We start from the raw sequence: 20,747 nt of genomic DNA, 5'->3' as shown, positions 1-20,747 counted from the left end.
ATTATCATATAACCTGTGATGATCTGACATCACATGTGTGTGAAATGTGATGCTTAACCATGAATTTAATTTATTAAGGGAAAAGAACTACCTGAGCCAGCTTGGCCTTTTATAGAGCCCCATGAAATTAGGAGCTGGTTGTGTGCTGCTCTAGTCAGCTGTAGGGTTTGTCATAACTAGCAACAAATGTTGTACATTGCTGTGGGTGCATTTTAACCCACTTCCTACTTTAAAGAAGGACAGCTTGTTTGGGATTATACTAAAACAGAGTCAGAATCTTAAAGATGTGACAGTGAGAAGTGACACGTTTTGAACGTTTATCTGCACTTTATTTGATTGTTTACAATTATTGTACTTTATATACTTTTAAAACAATCCTCCAAAGCCTTTTACCAGCTATTCCAAGAATGAATAGCTTCTTGGAATCATATCAAGCTATTCTTGAAATAGCTTCTTGATTCATATCTTTGTCCTAATCCAAACCCAAATGCACAAAGATGCCGACCTACGGTTGGTCGGCCGCTCTTCAGGATTTTCTCCAAGTGAGCAGAATTTGTGGTTTCATCTGCTTATGATGCATCCACCTTGTTGTGATTATTTTGATTCTTTAAAAAAATATATATATATATTTTATGCCAGAGGCAATAGGATGGACAATCTCCTAAAAATCTACCCTTTATCTCCTCAGTTCATATAATATTTTCCTGACTGTTCTGGGGACTATCCGAATATTGTCCATGGTCTTGTGGTGACCTCCATTGCTGTCCTTGTTTTCTCCATGATATCTCTAATTGAGTTTTTCCCAATGCCAGAGATGTTTAAGCACTTTTTTAAATTGTTCTGGTCAGGCAAAAGTCAGGGTAGGAAAAATAATTCCCCTGGAAGATCTTGGTAAATGACATGAATTTTAAATCTTAATTTTGTATCCACTCAGGTCATCTTTGTCTGGTACAGTTTCTTGATCATTTTTAATAACAAAGAATGACTTAAAAAGCAAAAACAGAAGAAATCTATAAAGGAGCAAAAATAAATAAATAACTAATAAAAATGTTTTAATCCCATTGTGGAATAAATGACAATCATTTAAGTGTAGGTTTTATAGGCAAAGTTAAATAGTTGATATCCACTCCTAAATAATTAAGTTAATCTAGTTTCTAGTAAAAGCTACACATACAAAAAAAAATCTACATTTTATTTTGCTGAATCCCATTGATAATAATTACCACCAGTATAAAGAAAAGTAAAAAAAAAAAAAAAATGTTGTCTCATCATTAAAAACAAACGCAGTTAGGTGTCATTGATTTCACATTATATTATGAAACAAAAAAGGTTTTAATAGCACTGTCTACCCAGGTGACCAGGTTTGGAAAGCACTATTTTGTCACAGAGATTTCTATGAATGTGTTACATGATTATTGTGAACTCCACTGTGTCCTAGGTCCTCCCATAACAGACCTAAAAGGCTGTCCGTCTAAGGTGGCAGACCTGACTTTGGAACTGTTGACGGTTGGAAATGAAAGAAAGCTGAACGTAAGCTGGGCGATCAACATCGATGGTAGGGAAAAAAAAACATTCTTGTTTTTTGATGTTACAAACCGCTGGCTCAAGACAGATTTTAAGATGTGGGTAAAGATTAATTGATTCAACATTTTAAATTCCAAATCATAAAACTACCCACTCCACTGTGTACTGTGTATATCAGTAATACATGCTATTTTACTATTTTAACATTGAATGTGTACAGGTTGTGTGCTGAAGTTCGTTATAGTCTTCTTGGCCTATAAGAAGATGACATAATGGATGCATGTAGGGTTTTTGTTTTGTGCTGATGTTTTTCGCGTTACTTGGTGATATAAAATTTCTCTGGTGATAAAGTATTTACCTGTCTGTGCTGTCACCTTAAAGTCAATGAAGTCCAAGTCTATCAAGCTTCCTAATGCCATAGAGACAAGATGGGAATTAAAAATGATGCTCAATTACAGATGCTTTTTTTTTCTATCCCTATGAAGAAATAATAATGTGAACCATCAATTCTAACCATGTTTTTTCTTCTCTGCAGCCAGTAATAGATACCTGAAGTACACAAGGATTATCTCAGGACTAACGAACCACATCTGTATATACAATCCCCCTTTCACTGCAGCAAACCTTACTGGATTGGAGAAGGTACAAACGACTAGCTGATGTTTATTTTAAACAGCATGATCACACACTATAATGATGGTCCAACTATTTTGTTTTTTGCATAATTAAAAGTCCATACTAAAAGAAATATCTTCTGTATCACCTGTAGGTGTGGTTTTCTTTTTTAGTCGATATAGTTTCTCATGGTTCATGGCGTACCATCGTTTATAATGAGCCATTACCTCCAGATGGAAGTAGCGCCGCACTGTCACTGCCTATGTGGGTACCTGCTCTACCAACAAGTAAGCAAATCTTCTCAAGAACGTTTATCAGCAACTTTAACTTCACTTGGATGTGAAGAATAAACGAAACAGAGAGAATGTTTTTAAAAAACCTTTTTAACATGCCACTAATTCATTGGATAAGATACTGAGAAAGAGGTGCTTTGCCTGTAATTCTGCAAACAAAAACTAAATAATTACCATATTAGAAATCAAAACTTGACATACCATGAATGTTTGAACCGTTCTTTCTTTTTGCAGCAGCTGTTGCACCGAGTTCTACAAAGGCAACTTTGGGTAAGTGAATCTGGTGTCAAGTTCAGCAAAAGTTGCGTCATTGTTGTCAGCACCAGTCTAGGACCCATTTTAAATTATCAATAATCCTTAAAGAAGAGGCCATTCTTATATCAAGTGTTTCCCAACCCTCCTCCTCAGGACGCACTGCCCTCTCTGTGTTACATGTTTCTCTGCTTTAACACACCTTCTTTTTTCTTTTTTCTTCTTATTCTGCTTCTTATTCTTATTCTTCTCATTCTTCTTGTAGTATTTATTGGCGGTTGTTAAGTAAGGTAATGGTGCATTACCGCCACCAATTGGAGTGTGGATCAGGACTCTAACATCTATGCAAATAATATCTTTAACACACTTGATGCAGATGATTGGTTTTCAACAGAGACCTGTTCATCAGCCATCCATTGAAATCAGGTGTGGTAGGGAAACATCTAAAGTGTGCTGGGCAATATGCCTTGAGGATCAGTGTTAGGAAAACACTGATCTATAGTACTGTTTTTGTTGTTTGTTTTGAAATCTGAAGACGGTGAGAAGGTTTAATGTTGTTTTCTTTTAGTTGCAAAGTCTCTGCAAACAACGCCGAACACTGAAGGTAGGAAAAAATTAATTGTTTAACTATCAGAGCAATTCAAAAATGTTTTTTTTTTTTTTTTTTGCTTGGAAAATATCAATACTTTTTCAAACATGTATTTATCATCAGCAAAAGACATCCTTCAATAGCTGGCTAATAACACCAAACCCCAGACTGCTACGGCAACTTAATTGACTGACAATAGAAGAACCATTTTCTCTTTCCTGTATCGACTGGAAACCAGTAATTTTGGCGACGTTTCTAAGATAACAGTAGGCTCAGTATCAGGTGTTATGCACTTGTTAAAAGTTAGATATGAGTTCAAGACAACATAAATTCTTCTTGCCTCATTTTCTTGCATATTAGGAGGAAATAATAAAAAAACAATGACCTCTGAGCGCCAAAGATGATTTTTGTTCATCCACATTTATAATTACCAACACAAGGTAGTTTCCCTCTGCTAAATGTGATCTGAACTGGTTCAGCATAGTGCCAGACAATCCTAAGACCAAGTTTTCAAATCGATCAATTAGTAAGTTATAATGAACTGTATCAAATGCATAACTGAGCTCCAATAACACCATGGTGGATGTTCTAATCCCAGCTATGTGGATATTTCACTTGTTATGGTGTTTGTCATGCCATGTCTAAATTATTAAATATCTTTTCCTTCTTTTGCAGCACAAAATGAAGAAGTTAAGAATGTCAGTAGAATCGTTTTTGGAGTTGTGGCCTTGTTGATCATTTTGATTTCCTGCTTTGTTATCTGTAAGTAAAATGTATATTTATACTTAATCTGAGCTGTGATAAAAGCACTGAAAATGATAAACAGGTATAGATGTTGAACGTCTTCATCCCAGTTTTAACCACTGATAAGTTTGAGTTTGCAAACATCCCTTTCCCTTGAAGAGGGTTTAGATTTGTCAGTATCTTTAAAACTGTAAAACACTTTCCACCTAAAATGCATCAGTCCTTCAGCAGACTTGCTTTGCCGTCGTTTGGCTCGCCACAAAAGTATACCTTACCTGCTTGGATTTAAAATGTCATAGCGTACTGATTAATAGCATGCACCAAACGTGTGCTTTGACTACATCAGTGCTCTAAGTAAATGCCCCTTTTCGCCTGTTGTCTCCAGATAAAAGGTTTTTGTCCTACTCTGGTTTTGAAATCCTTCCCATGGCCGCCATGACTCCAGTATCGGTGGTTGTGGTGTATCCTCCGGTGACGCCGGCCTTTCAGCAGGCGGTGGTGGCGCTGGCTGAGTTTCTGCAGTGGCACGGTGGCTGCAGAGTGGCGATTGATATGTGGCAGCAGGGAAAGATTGCAGAACTGGGACCGCTGCGCTGGTTAACTGAACAAGTAAAGGGTGCAGACCGCGTCCTGATCGTCTCCCCTCAGGTGGAAACTGTGAGTTGTGTTTCTCTTTTCATTCCTTAACTCTGACCAGTTCTGCTACTTGTAAAGATGAATAAATAAATAATGTTTTTATGTCCTTGTAGCCTTCTTCTATGTCGGGACCCTGCACCCCCGCCAGTAGCCTCCCAAGACATTCCATCCCAGCTGCAACTGGTGACCTTTACCCTCTGATTCTCAACATGGTGGCCGGACACGCCAGGAGTGCCACTGAGCTGGCCAAGTTCTGGGTGGTGCAGCTGCATGCGGAAAAGGACAAGAACTCTTGTGTGCTGCCGCCAGAGCTGCAGACGTGCAGGGCTTTCTGTCTGATGAAAGATTTGAACAGACTCTGCAAGAGCCTTCATTCTCAGAGGAAGGTTGGGAAGAAGATATCGTCGCTGCTGTTCAAACATAAGATTTTGTACAGCCAGAACAGCACAATGAAATTAAGGGAAGCTATAGAAATGCTCGGCGCAAAGAAGCTGGATGTCCCTAAATAAAGATCTTTGTTGAAAAGGTTGAGCTGCAGATAAAAACAGAATTCATATTATATTTTTTCTGTCTGTGTTACTGTTTTCTATCTTCTGTAACCTCCTAGTTAGCATTTTATTCAATGTTTGAATAGCATTATTTTTATAAAATCACATGTGTTAATTTCCAAAAGAATGTACTTTGAACTTGACCTTCAGGTACATTGCTGTCATTGTAATTGGAGCAAATATATCCTCAACTTTTATTTTCTACATTGTATAAAATATTTTAGGAGCTGTTCATTATCAGTTATTTTTCTCAAAGTCATATTTTGTGAAACTCGACATGCTGCCTTTTCAAGCATCTAGACTCTGTGTTTTATTGATAGAGCAACACCAAATGGTGCATAATTTTGGAGCAGAAGGGGAATTGTATGTTAAACATTTTACAAATGAAAAAACTGAAAAGACAGTTCTGTGTCAGTACTTAGCTTTGCTTTGATACCCCTAAATAAAATCTAGTGCAACCGATTGCATTTGGAAGACTCCTATCCAGTAAAACGAGGTTCCCAGTAACTTAATTTCAGTTTAGGAATGGCTTGTTCTAAAGACCACTAAGGTTTGCTAGAGAATAGTAGTCAATAAACATCCTCCTAATGAGGAACACATCAAGCAGGTCAGATGTAAAGTTGTGTACAAGTTTAAAGCGGAGTTAGGTTATGTAAAACCATTGCAAGCTCATCTCACACAACTCTGTTCAAGCCATCATCCTAAAACTGAAAAATTATGCCACAACTCCAAATGTGATATCAACCTATCCAGAGAGGCTTGGTAAGATGAATGCAAATCAGTAAAGCAGCCAAAAAGTCCTTGGTATTTTTGAAGAAGCTGCAGAGATTAACAGCTCAAATGGGAGAATCCTCCAAAAAGAGGACAAGTCTGAATTCTGAATTTTAAGAAGAAAAAACATTGTTAAAAGAAATATTTTGTAGTTGGTCAACTGTATATCCAAAATGAACATATGACAACAAACTAACTGCACATGATCCTTAACACAGCGTAAATAGTGGCATGTTGACATGTTTCTTTAAGAAGGTTTAGATCAAAGCATATCTGCGTGTTTGGCCTGTAAAAGTCCAGTTGTAATTATAATCAATAATCCTTGACAAGATTTGAAAGTTTACCTTGAAAACAAAGGTAATAGTAGCAAGGAGGGCAAATCCATGCTGTACTTTTTGCTGTAACTTATCTTGAGGACCAAAAGGAATACTCAAGAAAATATCTCCAGTTGATATTAAATTTCATTTGAAGTCACAGGATGGAGTCAAGATGCTACTAAGAAATAAAACTCGATAGTTTGTATCTATTGGCAACCCTGACTCTTAAAGTAACCAGTACAGGAGGACAATAACACAATACTTTGGAGTTTCTGGTTGTATTGTGGCATGTGAAAAAGTAGGAGTAAGAATATGTGTATGTTTTTTTGATTTAGATAGTTTAATGTTTAAACAGCTGTTCGCCAGCAGGTGTGTGTATCGCTGTTAAATGATACACAAGCTGCTAAGCTCTCAGCAAACTGAGAGCTTAGCAGTTTGTTGTTTAAAGGAATTCAATTCAACACAATCAAATGGTTCCAGGCTATTTCCAAACTATTTGGGGTAATTAATTCTACAACAAAAGCAATTATTCACAAGTGGAAAATATTCATATGCCCTCAAGCTCATCCAGGTCAGGTTGTTTAGCGGTTATGGAAAATAGAAAAACGGGATTAGCAGGATTAGTTTACAGGATTCTGTAAAAGCAGATGACAGATGGGTATTGTCTTGTAAAATTGCACGCACCCTGTTAGTTTAGCAGTTCCATCTAAGAAACAGTTTTGACTGTTTCTAAGAAACAGTTTTGACTGTTTCTTAGATGGAAACCAGTTTGCAGTTAATTTTTTCTCCTTTTCGTTTAACAGCAGAACTGATATTTTTGTGCAGAACCAGCCACCATCACACAGAATGCAGAAGATGAAATAAGCAGATAAGTTATAGATATAAAAAAAGTTGAAGCAGACATATGCCCATTATAATGTTCCATTATTTGTCACCAAGTGATAGATGTTTTTATGTTTTTTGTTTCTTCTTGGTATTATTTAGCCTGTTTGGGTTGATGCAGTGATTTTCAAACCTTTTCAAACAACGTCAATTACTCTCAAAGTACCACCATACGGACAAACATTTTAGGAAAATGACTATTTAATAGAGTTTAGACTTTTTTTTTGTTGTATTTTGTATTCTGTTACAAAAAAATAGTTTAAAGGATGCAGCTGAATAATGCGTCCAACTTTTACTTTCCAAATTTAAAGCTGAGAGAATTACAAGAAGGCCCCAGAAATTGGTAATCAGAGTAAAGTCAGCGGTATTTGCGTCATTTTGCAGAACTGTCATGTAACAACGCTTTCTACCAGTTGATGGCGATAATGCAACTCTGTGACCACTAAAACTCCCCGCGAAGAAGAGTCACGTGATAAAACACGGAAGTAAAACCTACACTGACCGAAGCAAGACTGGAAATATATTGTTACATTTTGAGTCGCTTTGTAAAACACCAATCTATCTTTTTCCTGACATGTTTTGACTAAAATGTAAAAAGTGACCATGACGCAGGCCGAGAAAGAGCAGGACAGCGGGAAGGAGAAGGAAAAGGAGCGGGACAAGGAGAAGGAGAAGGAGCAGCAGCGCGGAGTGAAGAGACCCATCGCTCCTGCAGCTATCCCTGAACCTGCTCAGGAAGTATTTACCCTTCTTTTCTTTTTTATTTCATCTAAATATTTCACTTCACTAAACTTTATCTTTTTGGTTTTCTTTTATTAAGTAGAAAAAATAACTTTTCATTTTGAAAACAATTTTTTTACAAGCTGTAATACAATAGTTGTTTTTTTCCTTCTGGTTTTGGGTTGTGTGTAAAAGCTTAGTTTAAGGATACAATTAAAAGAAAATAAAAGTGAAGCTGTGTTTTGATATCTGATTTAAATGTAGATGGCTTTTCAGAGCTATGTCTTGAACACTGTCATCCAAATAAATTAATATTTTCTTTTTAAAAAATAATAGTGTTTTTTAAGCCTTAAAATAGATTCCCTGAACGCTTAGAACTTTAAATTTCCTTTTTTTTCTGTAAATGGCAAATAAAATCTTATTTAATGCTCTAACACTAAGCTATATGTTATACAACATGTGCTAGGATGGATTTCAGATTTTGACTGTGAAGCACCTGAGATGTTTTTTATTTTTTTAAATATAGTTTATGTATGCACAACCATTCATTGTTTATATTTTACATTAAAATGTATTACCTTTATGTCTCAGCAAATACAGAGCAATTTTGTCATTGTGATCCACCCTGGGTCAAGAACGCTTCGCATTGGCCGAGCCACAGACACCCTTCCTGTCATCATTCCTCACGTAATCGCGCGGCGACATAAGCAGGGTGGACAGACCAGGTATGAAGATGCTTGGCTGCTGAGAGAGGGTCTTAATGTAAGTCACTATTAAACGGGTACGATTCTAACGCACTCCTGTCGTACCTGGCTGTTTTTGATATGATCGATTTGTCTTCATTTTCTAACAGAAGGCGGAGAGCAGTGAGCAGAGGCAGAATGGACTGAAAATGGTGGACCAGGCCATCTGGTCCAAGAAGATGTCCAACGGTGTGAGAAGGACTCCTGTGTCTGCTGAACAGGTTTGTTTACAGAAGGGACAACCGGTGTGGAAAGGATAGAAGTTTTGAAATGGCTGTTGATGCCGTAGCAACACGGATTGGTTGTATTATGTGGTGTTTGGGGAGGAAGTCACTCGATTCAACTTCCTGTCTGTGTTTTCAGGCCAGGGCTTATAACTGTCAGATCCGTCCAGCAGTTCTAGACAGCAGTTCAAGAGTGAAGTGGACAAACACAAGCCACCATCCCAATTATCTGGTGGGAGAGGAGGTAAAACACACAATAAAACAATATACAGTGTCTGTATAATGTTTGATATGTTCTGTGTGGTTCATTTATTGTTCAGCCATCTTGATCATCTCTTATTACAGGCTCTGTATGTGAATCCATCAGACTGCTACAACCTCCACTGGCCCGTGGTCAGAGGTCAGCTCAATGTGCATTCTGGCTCTGGAGGGTCTCTGACCGCAGTGCTGGCCGATCTCGAGACGCTGTGGAGTTACGTCATTCAGAAGCATCTGGAGATTCCCCTAAAAGAGTTAAAGGTAAAAGTCTCACTTCAGCTTTTTATGCCTCATCTCTTTGCATTCTTTTCACACTAGAAAGAAATACAAGGAAATTTAATAAGGAAAGGTTTCTATTGATGGAATTTGTATAATTTTTGCTGTAGTTCTGCAGTGTAAAAAGCTTCAACCTCAATTAACCTTCCAAAGTTGGATGAAAAACGTCCTTTTGCTGCATCAACCTTTGATTTTCTTTTTTATGTGTTCATGACTTCTAGTATTACAGATGCATCCTGTTGGTCCCCGACATCTACAACAGACAGCATGTAAAGGAAATTGTCAACATGTTGCTACATAACATGGGCTTTTCAGGTATTGACCACCAGGCGTTTACTGTTGCAAATGTCTTCACATTCCTTAATCCTCTCCATACTGACACATTGCAATCACACACTCTGTTGTCTTGTTGGAATTTAGCGTGGTCCACCAATACAAAGCAGTACAGAGTTGTTAAGACAGGGAAAACTGTGTTGGTTTTTCTAAATTTTAATTTTAACCAAATCTTTTCGGGTATGTTTTGATGAGCTTTTTAAATCTAGGATTCTTTTCCCTTTAACCCATTTTTCATATTTATTTATTTATTTTTTTTTTTTTACAAAACTGGGACAAAATATGAAAAGCTATGAGTATTATCTCAAGGCACACATTTTAATAAACTGTTCATTCCTTCATGGTTTCTGCTTTAAGGAGTGAAAATATGTGTGATTTGCAGCCATCATTGTGCACCAGGAGTCTGTGTGCGCGACATTCGGCAGCGGGTTGAGCAGCGCTTGTGTCGTGGATGTGGGCGATCAGAAGACCAGCATCTGCTGTGTTGAGGATGGAGTGTCCCATCGAAACTCGAGGTGGGGAAGTGATGCAAATCACAAACTTATAAACAACAGAAAAAAGTTGATTTCTTGCATTTCATGCGTTTGTGTGTGTATTTGCTCCTCCACTCTGCAGGCTCTGTTTGGCCTATGGCGGTTCAGACGTGACCCGCATTTTCTTCTGGCTCCTGCAGAGGGCAGGGTTTCCCTACAGAGACTGCCAGCTGACCAGCAGGCTGGACTGTCAGCTCCTGCAGCATCTAAAGGAGACGTTCTGTCACCTGGATCAGGTTTGTGTTAGTTGAGGAGATAATTTATGAGTAATTAAGAGTTTGAGGGAAACAGTTTTTTCTTCCAGGGTCGCCTTTTAAATTGGTACTGTCTGTTATCTTGAGTTTTTTTTAATGGAGGATTTTGAAGTTATTTTCAAAAACTGTCTTTGTCTGTTTGTAACAGGACATATCAGGGTTACAGGATCATGAATTTCAGACACGTTTCCCAGAAGCCCCGGCTCTTTTATACCAGATTCGACTCGGGGATGAAAAATTACAGGTATCCGTTTAAAGCAGTTGTAAGAAGTTGACGAATGAGTCTGTAATTTTGCCAAGAAAAACATGTCGGTATCCTCTGTAGGCGCCAATGGGTCTGTTCTACCCAAGCACATTCGGCATCGTTGGTCAGAAAATGACATCGCTACAGCACCGTTCCCAAGGTAACTCAGAAGATCCCCATGATGAACACTACCTGCTGTCCACACAGAGCAAAGGGGACCAGGTAACTCACATTACCACACACTGGTTTAAGTTGCATTTATTCAGATAAATAATTGCTGGTTCTTTTGTTTTGTTTAGTGTATGATTTTTTGTTTTTTCCTCCCCAACAGTCCTCTAAATCTGCAGCTGAGCGTAAGGCCGTTTCCAGGCCAGGTGGAGGTTTGGATGGTGAGCTGGGCTGCCAAGGGAGGATGGGGGATATGTCAGACATGCCCAGAGGCTGTGGGAGCGGGAGTGCGGCAGGAGGAGGGATGCTTGGAGAAATGGAGCTGGGGCCAACCCAGGGCGAGTGTCTGATGGGTCCAGGAGAGGCGGAAGAGCCGCTGTCCACTCACCTCTCCAGGAAGACGGCCATCATTAGCCAGTTCGAGAGCAAGGCTTTGGGCCTGGACAAGGCTATCCTGCATAGCATCGACTGCTGTGGTAAGAAAGTGGTGGGAGGAGTGAAATAAAGTGACTGACATGTTTTAGTAGAAAGACTGAATAATATGGGAGTAGGACGAGATCACAAAACATAAATAAGTGATGTAGGGAAACCATTCAAAACATCTTGAAATAGGATATAATAAAGCACATCCCAGAGGCAATGAATGCTTTTATTTTTGTGTCTGAAGCGTCAGACGAAACCAAACGGAAGATGTACAGCTCCATCCTGGTGGTGGGAGGGGGGCTCATGTTTCACGGAGCTCAGGAGTTCCTGCTTCATCGCATCATCAACAAGATGCCGCCGTCCTTCAGAAGGCTGGTGGATAACGTGGAAGTCATCACACGACCAAAGGTAATAACCTCCACATGTAGTTTTATTATTTTTTCTCCTTTTTTTTTATTTCATCCTAAAAATTTCCATTGAAGTGCTTATCAAATCATGATTCACTGATAAATTCAGTCATAATTATTGATTTTACTAAACTTATTCAAATTCTATATCTACTTTAAGTTATTGCTTGAATTTTAATAGATAATGGCACAAAACTGACTTTTTTTTTTTTTTTACTTAACACTTTACAAAATTTATGCAGTGCTGCGTCTCCTACTATCTGAAATATATTACATATTTCATGACATACTATATGCACTGGTGTGTTTGTGCCTAAGGACATGGACCCCAGGCTGATTTCATGGAAGGGCGGAGCAGTGCTCGCATGCCTGGACACCACGCAGGAGATGTGGATTCACCAGAGAGAGTGGCAGCGCTTCGGTGTCAGGATGCTCCGAGAAAGAGCTGCATTCGTCTGGTGAAACCCAACCGAGGTCCTTAAGCTAAAAATGCAGCGTTTATATGAGAGAAGGCAAACCAGGAAAGGGACAAGTTGATATGTCATTTGGTATGTAAAGTTGTTCTGGTTATAACCCAGGATGTGTAATGTATTTTATAGAGTTTTCATTGTTCTGTAAAGATTCCAGCTTTCTCATTTTCATGCAGGAAGTGTAAATAAACTCCGTCTCATTTGAAGAAAAATAACTGCATTTGGAAAAAAAATCATTTCTTAATTTATGGGCAAAAATGTTTTAACTCTTTGTGTCTATATGACAAGTTATTTTTATTTTATTTATTTTATTTTTCCACTCACAAAATAACTACATTGTAAAATCTTAACCAAAAAAAATATAAACAATTGTCCCTGCTTTATACAGTTTACGCTATATGTGTGTGTTGGTTTCAGTATAGATTATTTATTTAAACACAAAGTAAAAAAAAAGAAAGAAAAAAAAAAGAAAGAAACTAAATGATGACGAGATCCTAAATGAGTAAGACAGTGACCTGGAAGGTCAGAAGCAGAGGGAAAACAGAAACAGGAAGGAGGGATGCTGCTGAATCGGCCAATCCGGCTCCTGTGTGTAGGTATTCCCGGAAAGGCGTCAAGAAACTGCAAGCAGCAGTGGCAGCTGATGAAGAAGGGCATCAGCACGGCGCCGTTACCGTCTGCGTGCTGTCAGAGGACAGACACTGCCTTGGCCCCACGCCCACACTGTATGTGCAGGCGTTTACCTAAAGTGAAGAAATGTACAGGAACGACGTTATTTATATTCCTTAAAATGTCAAATAGGGGTTTTTTGGAGACAGTGGACATTAAACTCAGTTAGGCTAAAAGCAACTTATTCCTGCAGTAGCTACCAGAACTTAATGAATAAGCAAAGAAAGCAACAAACTCCATAAATTAATGTACAAATTAACCGTCACTTGGGTTGAGTTTTATTAAGGAAAACACCATTACTCACCTTCCTCATCCTCCTCCACCCATTGGTGGAGGGCTGGGACCTGCTCCGTGAGTTATTCGACCCATCCGCCTTCTGCCACCAGGAGGACCTGGAGGTCTGCAGAATCAAGTAGATATGACCACAGAGCTCAAAAATCCATGGGTGTAAAAGTGATCAACACAATGTCTGCATGTAGTAAATTAGTAAGGTTTCAAAGCATTTCAGGTGAAAAAGTAATAACTGGCAATCCCCTCTCTTGTGGCAGAGCTGTTCTCAGATGTTTCGTTCTCAGTTTCCATGCATCAGTGGTGAGGTGACGGTGCTACTGGGACTTACCCTCTGCCATCACTGAAGCGTGATGAGGCCACATTTCCATTCCTTGACATGTCAGGGTGAAGTATTGTCCTAAAACTGGTAGAAAACAAAAAGTCAGAACAGACTATATGTAATAACAGCTTTGTAGGATAGTTGCTTATAGCACAACACCTGTGTTTATACAGATTTTGATATCTGTATATGCCTCATTAAGACAATACTGCACCAAGTTGGGTATAACAGACAGGGGATAAACAAGGCCAGATTTAATCTTTACATTCACAGGGGAATCCCCACTAAATATAAAAAGTTAATTTATGTACTTAACAGACCAGTTTATACTCAAAGTATCTGCATGCGATAAACACATAATGATGCATTTCAAGCACTTTCATGGCTATGACTTGCATGTAAAGGAAAAAAAAAAGAAAAACTAGTGAAAATATGTTCTCCTGGACATACAGCCAAATAAAAAATTAATTTCTGACAGAAATGCCAAATGCAGAGAAATAAGTTCTGGTACTGACACTTTTTTCTTCCACCAAATTTTCTATCTATATGCTTGAATACAATACTCAAAAAAACCAGGTTCTTTGGAAATGACCTTTTGCAGCTAACACCCGCCGTTTCAAGATACATAGTATTTTGTGTTTTTGCAATGTTCAATTTTTCTGAGAAACAGAATCTTAAGTTTTATTAGCTGTAAGCAATAATCGTCCAAATTAACAGCAATAAACACATGATAAATATCACTCTATGGGTAATGACTACATCATAACAAACTTTTCAAATCTCTGGACTGGTTAACTCACAAGAGGCTGACGAACTCCACAGCCCCCCAGAACATATCAGTCAGGAACGACAAGCTCCAGGGGGACTGAGACCTGCTGTCCAGGACCTGGCCTGAAGTAGGAAACATTAAGTTACAAAAACAGTTTAATATTAATGTTAATCGAAACAGCAAATGTTCAGTTCTCTGTTATCTGCCACTGATTTGACTTCTATTAAAGTGTTATCTACATAAAATCCACTTGAAGTATGACAGACACAAAAACGCGTCTTTTACTTCTTGTTATTTTGAGGTACATTATGTTAAAGTGATATAAAAAAATACACACGTACTGTCAGTTGACAGCTGCTAAGCTAACTCAGAAAGGCTAAGCTAACGAACTGAACCGCTAATTATAGCTTAATGGTCCCAAAACAAACCATTACGTAAACTTGAAAATGTCTATATACATTCTGATTTCAATACAAAGCTGCACATATCACTTAATGTTAACAAAAGAGTGGTGAAGAAAGTACAATCCACTCACCGTTGGACACGTACACCATCTTTCAGAAGACAAAACACAACCTTACAGCTGTGTTTACTGTTAGCGTTATGCTTCCGGGTCTGTGTTTGTGTGGGTCTGCTCCTTTCTGTGCAACGTCGCACTAGGCGGTTGGAAAACCTTCACCAGCGGCAAGGGAGGAGCTTATGCAGAACAAAAAGTGCTCTCCTTTTTATTACGCAATTTTTCTGAATGAAGAAGCTCTGTTGTATACAGTCTCTTGAAGAAGATGCTCACGGTTGTCTGTTATGTTCTTGATTTTATTATATATATTTTTATTTTCATATTCTTGTACCATAATCTCCATAGTAGTCCCAGAGCAGGGCCAGCTTTCTTCAAAACAGTGCTTTGCCCTTTAAATCCCTGGCTTGGAACACTTTAGATACATTGTGGCTGCATCAAATGAAGCTTTGCTGTGGACAGCAGATATTCTTACATGTTAAATATGTTACTTTCACATAGGCAGTCATTCCTAATGCCAGATTAAGTTATAATTAATTCTCATATATTTCCTGTAAGTGCAGGCGGCAAAACATACCGTATAGAACAGACTGGAAAGGCATATTGTTCTTTAGGAGTTTAGAAGGAGTTGAACACAATATTGCCTTAAGTAGCTAGATGTGGGTCTGTCAGGCAATTTTATGTTAATTCTGGAGCTTACATATTCAACACACTATTTATAATACTTTAAATTAATGGTGCATCTGAATGGTGCTGTGGTTATTGTGGTAGCACTCACTAATCACCATGGGGCTGGTCTCCCTCCAGACTGAGGGCGTTTTGGTTTAATCCTCTGTGTTTTGTGAAAGAGCATTCTGGCGCTTCCTTTCAGCATAGGCACCGGGAGAAACATTAAAATTGCAAAATTACCAATCCCGTTTCTTGTGACCTAACCCTTTCTCCACGTCTTGAAATATTTCCTCTTCCACCCACGAGAGGGCAGCAGATACCTTAAACAGGTACAAATATTCACTGCGCCAATTCACTGCTTGATCGATTTAAAATAATGTATTTTAAGGAGAAGTTTGTGTTTAGTCTGATATATCCAGCTTTAAAATAACAAACTAATGAAAATAACATGCTGTGGCTATATTTTAGAAGAACTCTGTGACCTCTTCAGACTTCTCCAGAAATCTCTTTGGGAAAGAATGAATCTAAAAGAAACAACTTCACATCTTGGGTGTATTTTATCTTTGATGTGCTTAATGCCAGTCTGTAGAAACCCTTCACAAAGCTCCATAAGAAAGTATTTAGAATCTCTTATATGTTATAACTTTCCATTGCTCAAGTTTTATTTTGGAAAAAGCTCAAGATTTTATTCAATTTGGTTTTTGTTTAAGGTTAAGGACAATGGATAATGAAGGTAGTAGAAAAATAAATACATAAGTTAATAAAATGTTCTGAACTCAGGATCTGAGCCAACCTCCAGGCATACGCTGGGCCGTGTCCCACCTCTGGTAAAAGTTTCATGCTAATCTGTCTGTAACCTTTGGTATAATTCTGTTTTGGAAAAAAAAAAAGAAAGAAAGAAAGAAAGAAAGAAAGAAAGAAAGAAAGAAAGAAAGAAAGAAAGAAAGAAAGAAAGAAAGAAAGAAATGAAATAACAGTAACATCCATGCAATATTTTCCATGCCAATGTTTAGTTCATAGATTTTAAAATACTTAGACAAGAGCTATTTTCCAAAAAAATCCTGGTGACATCGTGGTAAAACACAAGCCAACGAGGCTGGATCACATCAACCAAAGGTCATCGAAGGCCACAGATGTTGCTCTGCTTTAAATAAGCACAGACTGACTGTTTGACCATCACAGTCCAACTCACACATAAAGCTAAATGCTGCACCAGATATCCATCTCCACAGAGAAGCATGGCCTGCAATTATATATAATTAATCTGAAGACTGAAAAACACAATCTCTACCAGAGTGTGCTTCTCAATAAGCTCAAATCTGTTCCAAAGCAAACAACTCTCGTGTCTACAGTTCGGGTTCTGGCATTTGTTTTGTGGTTCTTCTCCTTATTACCACAGTCACTTATAACATTTAATTAAGCTGTAAAATCCATGGGATTTTAGGCCTGCCGTTGCTCCTCTCCATATCTTACAACTGTTGTGGTTTTAAGCAGTGACTCCCACATCTGTGGCAAAGGTTGTACACAGCCTGGAGGGCTGAGGAGCAGAGGAGACCTGGAGAACATCCAGGGTCAGACGGGAAAAAAGATCATGAAGAACACAAACTAAAACAATGAGTATATTCTTACATAATTCTTTTTATATGTAATTTAAGTACTCTAAGAACAAAATAAAAAGGGACCAATTGTTTCCATTGTTTTTGTTGCCGTTATTGCATTTTAATTATCAAGTTGTTTTTTTTACTCATTATGCTTCTTTTCTACTTTGGCTGGTTTTCAACTTTTTTCATGACATTCCACGTTGCCCAAATAATAAATTGTGGTTCAAATGTTTAATTTAACCAAGTAAGATGTGAACCGAAAGAGTTTTCTCCCCAGCTGTCCACAGCAATTGATGTCGCTGTGAGGGTTTGAATGTGAGTGCAGTAGCACCACAGTGGGGCTGTGAGAGACCCCACACTGCTCTCTGATTTATTAAAACAGGAAATAACTGAATAACTTGTGGGCCAATTCATCTTTTTGCCACACACTGAACTCCAAAGACACACCAGCCTCACCCATCCACACACAGGCCTTCACTCACAACTGTACACATACAATACACAAACACTCATCTATCACTTTGACAATCAGTTGCTGCTCAAACACACACACACACACACACACACACGCACACACACACACACACCCACATACATGCATTCCAACCTACTCTGAAGTTAATGCTCCTCCACTTAGGCTGTGTTTTTACAAGGCTTTAATGGATGAGTCCATTAGTTTTAAGTAGCGGGGTCAGGTATTTTTCACACTCTGACTTTTCAAAAAAAAGCGGGCCAGCTCTTTCACAATAAAAACTCTCAACCCTCTCATCACTTCACATGATTAACATGAAGTTCACACACTCTCTGCGTCTCCCTCATCTGTCTTATCCCTTCAGTCTCTTACCAACAGAGCATATATAATCTACACAGTGGTGGTTCTAACACCTCACACGAAAAAAAAACCTCCCAGAACTCACTTGTTATTATGTCTAAGAATATGTGCAAAAAAGAAGAAAAAAAAGTAACAATATGGCCAAATGCAGTCCAGACATCAGAGTTCTTCAAACACACAAAGAGCCTTTTAAGTTTCCTCCTCCTGAAGCGATCACTCTTCCTCCTTGACATTAGCCATGTCTACAGATATGGAGCCTTGGCGTGGTCATCCGCTGGTGAGAATATGAATATTTTTGGTGGTTTGGTATTTAAGTACTGACTGTAATTAGAAATAGATGAAAATATTCACTTTGTGAATTACCAGTCTGCAGCTTGTTGTGGTCTACAGATTCCTGCTGATTACCTTATTATTTGATTCAGGTGTGTTGAAGCAGAGACCCATCGAAAAGCTGCCGACTTTGATCACTTTGGTCTGAAGCCTGTTATCTAAATTCAGTAGTCATGGCTTCTTTAATTTATAGGAGGGAAAACAACAATCACCAGAACCCCAGGTGTGTGCTGAGGGGATATACGGTGGGTAATGATAGAAACTAAACAAACTGGGATCAGGGAAGGCAACCGGACAAACTAAGAAAAGGGAAAAATCAGATTTCTTAGCATAGTTTCCTATTGGTTATTTTAGAAGGAGATAATTCACGTAGTGAAAGACGCATGTCAGATACAGCAAAATCTTGGAATATTTTAGGAAAAATTTAGGGAGTGGCGAGGAAAATTTAAGGATACGGAGCACTGTGAAGGAAGAAAAGACTGTAAGGACGTAATCACTCAGAACAAGAACCAAATGTGCTGCTTCCAGCTGCAGGGGTCAAAGGTTCAGGCTCTAGGAGGCTGATTCGCATCACGATCTCATGAATCATCGTGGAAAACCTAAATGAAGTGTATTCATTCCCACATGTTCCCACTGGTCTCTCTTCTCCTGACTGTATGTTTGAACGAGTGTGTGTTCCTGATTCTTCATGATGAATGGGCAGAGTGTTTCTCTGAGGTTCAGAGGTGAAATTCTTCTGCAGGAAACACTTCAGTCACTTTCAGACACCTAAAGATCAGCTGCAGTAGAAATGTGCATGCGGACGTGTGCAAAAATGCATAAACTGCAAAGAGAGAGCGACTTTAGAACCAGCAGTAGCATTAAGGAATCATGTACAGTGAGATCCACGAACTCTGTCAAACTGATCACGTTTCTATTTGCAGAGCCAGTTTAGATCCACTGATGGAAAAAATTGACCTTAAATTTGAATTGAAGTATAAAGAGGCCAGTCGTAAATGCTAATTGTAAGACTCAAATTATTTTTAGCTTTTTTTTAAATTATTATTATTTTGAGATTTATTTGTTTGAGAAAGTAAAGATATGAGGAGTTAAAAATATCCAAATTATTTTCCTAAACATTTTTTATGAAGTCTACGATGATACATAAAAATATGAAAAAGAAATGAGGTTTATCGTAAAAAAACAGCAACACATGTAAAATACATGTGTTTTACATAAATCGTTAATTTTGCAATTAGGTTGAGACAGAATGTGGAGAAACTGAAGCATTGATTACTTTTTAGGTGGTCTGACATCCAGTCGTTTTCACAAGCTGAAAATGGAATCTCAGGAAAAAAAATAAAATAAAATTCAAGCATAATTTCTAGTCATTTTTCCAACTTTGGTAACCTGATAAGGAAAGACAGAAGTTTATGTACAACTTGTCTTAAGCCAACTTTATTCATGAGTTGGGTCAAAAAAGTTTCATGTCGTATGTTGAACACAATTTCCCTCTAAAACCCATTTATGATTTAAATCTTGTCAGAATTAAATGTAAACAAATGTAAAATACATTGAGGCGCTCACTTTAAGCGCCTCAATGTATTTTAGTCAGATATTCATAACTTTCATGCAGAATATGAAGCATATCTCTGTGGCGCCACTCAGCTGTCCTGTTTCGCTGCAGCTGCTGCTCTGCTGATGGTTGTTGCTCAATCTTGATGCTAGAAAGGAGGAGCTGCTGGAAACTTACTGTGCGATGATGACGGAGAGGGAAGAAGGGTATGCAAAACAAAGAAGTTCAGGTGGGGTGTAAAACAACACACAACATAGTATAAAACTGAATTACTGCTGTTGTGGGCGTCAACAGTGTAAATACTCTAAAAATGACAGGTTTTTGTGACGTGAAACAATGAGAGCAAAATTAATTAATTCAACTTGTTTTTTGTGCCTTTAATGTGACACCTTAAACAATTTAACTAAAATCACAGTCTTTATACATCTTTTTATATCCTCTTTCTGAATAATTGATTCAACTCTTAATTGTTTCAGCTCTAAATTACATTGTCTGAAATCCAAGTCAATGTCAACTCACATTTCTTCTGGTATTCCCCAGCGTTCTCTTCTATTTACTCTTCTCTTGTGGTTAAATTTAAACTCTCTCCTCTCTCCTATTTTGGTCAAGAATAAAACTGAGACTTTCAAACAATTTGTTTGACTTTAGCAGTGGAAAAAAGAAAAGAGATTCTTGTCATTGGTTCCAAATCAGGGGCTAAAGCTGGTAGCATTGCTCTGCCAGAACTTGTTTTGAAGTTCTGGAAGCATGTAGAGCATGTAGATTTTCAAGTGCTGATATCCCAATGATGTCTTTAAAAAAAAAAAATCTTACTCTAATCCAGCATCTGCATTCCGGATAGGGGACACGTCCGAAAACTTTGTGAAGTCAGTGAGTCATAAGTATTTCTCCAACATCAAAAGTTTTAAATTTTATACTGTAATGTTAGCAAATAGATTTTAACTTAAATAGGAATATTTAAGAAAATTATGTAT

At 38.1% G+C, this 20,747-nt stretch overlaps 3 protein-coding genes across 5 annotated transcripts; 2 read left to right on the top strand and 1 right to left on the bottom strand.

The window, feature by feature from the left end:
- The first annotated feature begins 657 nt into the window (after positions 1 to 657).
- il17rb (interleukin 17 receptor B) lies at positions 658 to 5,663 on the top strand. Of its 3 annotated transcripts, none has more exons than XM_007577926.2 (8): positions 658 to 1,555; positions 2,060 to 2,166; positions 2,294 to 2,426; positions 2,670 to 2,702; positions 3,253 to 3,288; positions 3,949 to 4,035; positions 4,403 to 4,674; positions 4,767 to 5,663. In XM_007577926.2, the coding sequence occupies exons 1-8, from the start codon at positions 1,396 to 1,398 to the stop codon at positions 5,160 to 5,162; spliced, it is 1,224 nt and encodes a 407-aa protein (XP_007577988.1). In that variant the 5' UTR covers positions 658 to 1,395; the 3' UTR covers positions 5,163 to 5,663. The 3 variants fall into 3 exon arrangements, with proteins under 3 accessions (XP_007577988.1, XP_016519461.1, XP_007577987.1); XM_016663975.1 differs by having other exon boundaries at positions 659 to 1,555; positions 2,667 to 2,702; positions 3,259 to 3,288; XM_007577925.2 differs by having other exon boundaries at positions 659 to 1,555; positions 2,667 to 2,702.
- Positions 5,664 to 7,624: 1,961 nt separating this feature from the next.
- actr8 (actin related protein 8) lies at positions 7,625 to 12,604 on the top strand. Its single transcript, XM_007577924.2, has 13 exons — positions 7,625 to 7,909; positions 8,483 to 8,653; positions 8,745 to 8,855; positions 8,998 to 9,102; positions 9,204 to 9,377; positions 9,614 to 9,707; positions 10,108 to 10,240; positions 10,341 to 10,494; positions 10,661 to 10,756; positions 10,838 to 10,978; positions 11,088 to 11,400; positions 11,592 to 11,755; positions 12,073 to 12,604. The coding sequence occupies exons 1-13, from the start codon at positions 7,775 to 7,777 to the stop codon at positions 12,214 to 12,216; spliced, it is 1,935 nt and encodes a 644-aa protein (XP_007577986.1). The 5' UTR covers positions 7,625 to 7,774; the 3' UTR covers positions 12,217 to 12,604.
- A 589-nt stretch (positions 12,605 to 13,193) lies between these two features.
- Positions 13,194 to 14,917, bottom strand: selenok (selenoprotein K). Its single transcript, XM_016664026.1, has 4 exons — positions 14,808 to 14,917; positions 14,304 to 14,394; positions 13,513 to 13,587; positions 13,194 to 13,293 (listed from the first exon to the last, which is right to left on the bottom strand). The coding sequence occupies exons 1-4, from the start codon at positions 14,824 to 14,826 to the stop codon at positions 13,194 to 13,196; spliced, it is 285 nt and encodes a 94-aa protein (XP_016519512.1). The 5' UTR covers positions 14,827 to 14,917.
- Between the last annotated feature and the right edge of the window lie 5,830 nt (positions 14,918 to 20,747).

The sequence above is a fragment of the Poecilia formosa genome, unplaced genomic scaffold (assembly GCF_000485575.1).
Source record: "Poecilia formosa unplaced genomic scaffold, Poecilia_formosa-5.1.2 Scaffold461, whole genome shotgun sequence".
In the NCBI taxonomy this organism is placed as follows: Eukaryota; Metazoa; Chordata; class Actinopteri; order Cyprinodontiformes; family Poeciliidae; genus Poecilia; species Poecilia formosa.
This window is presented reverse-complemented; position numbering and strand designations above follow the sequence as displayed.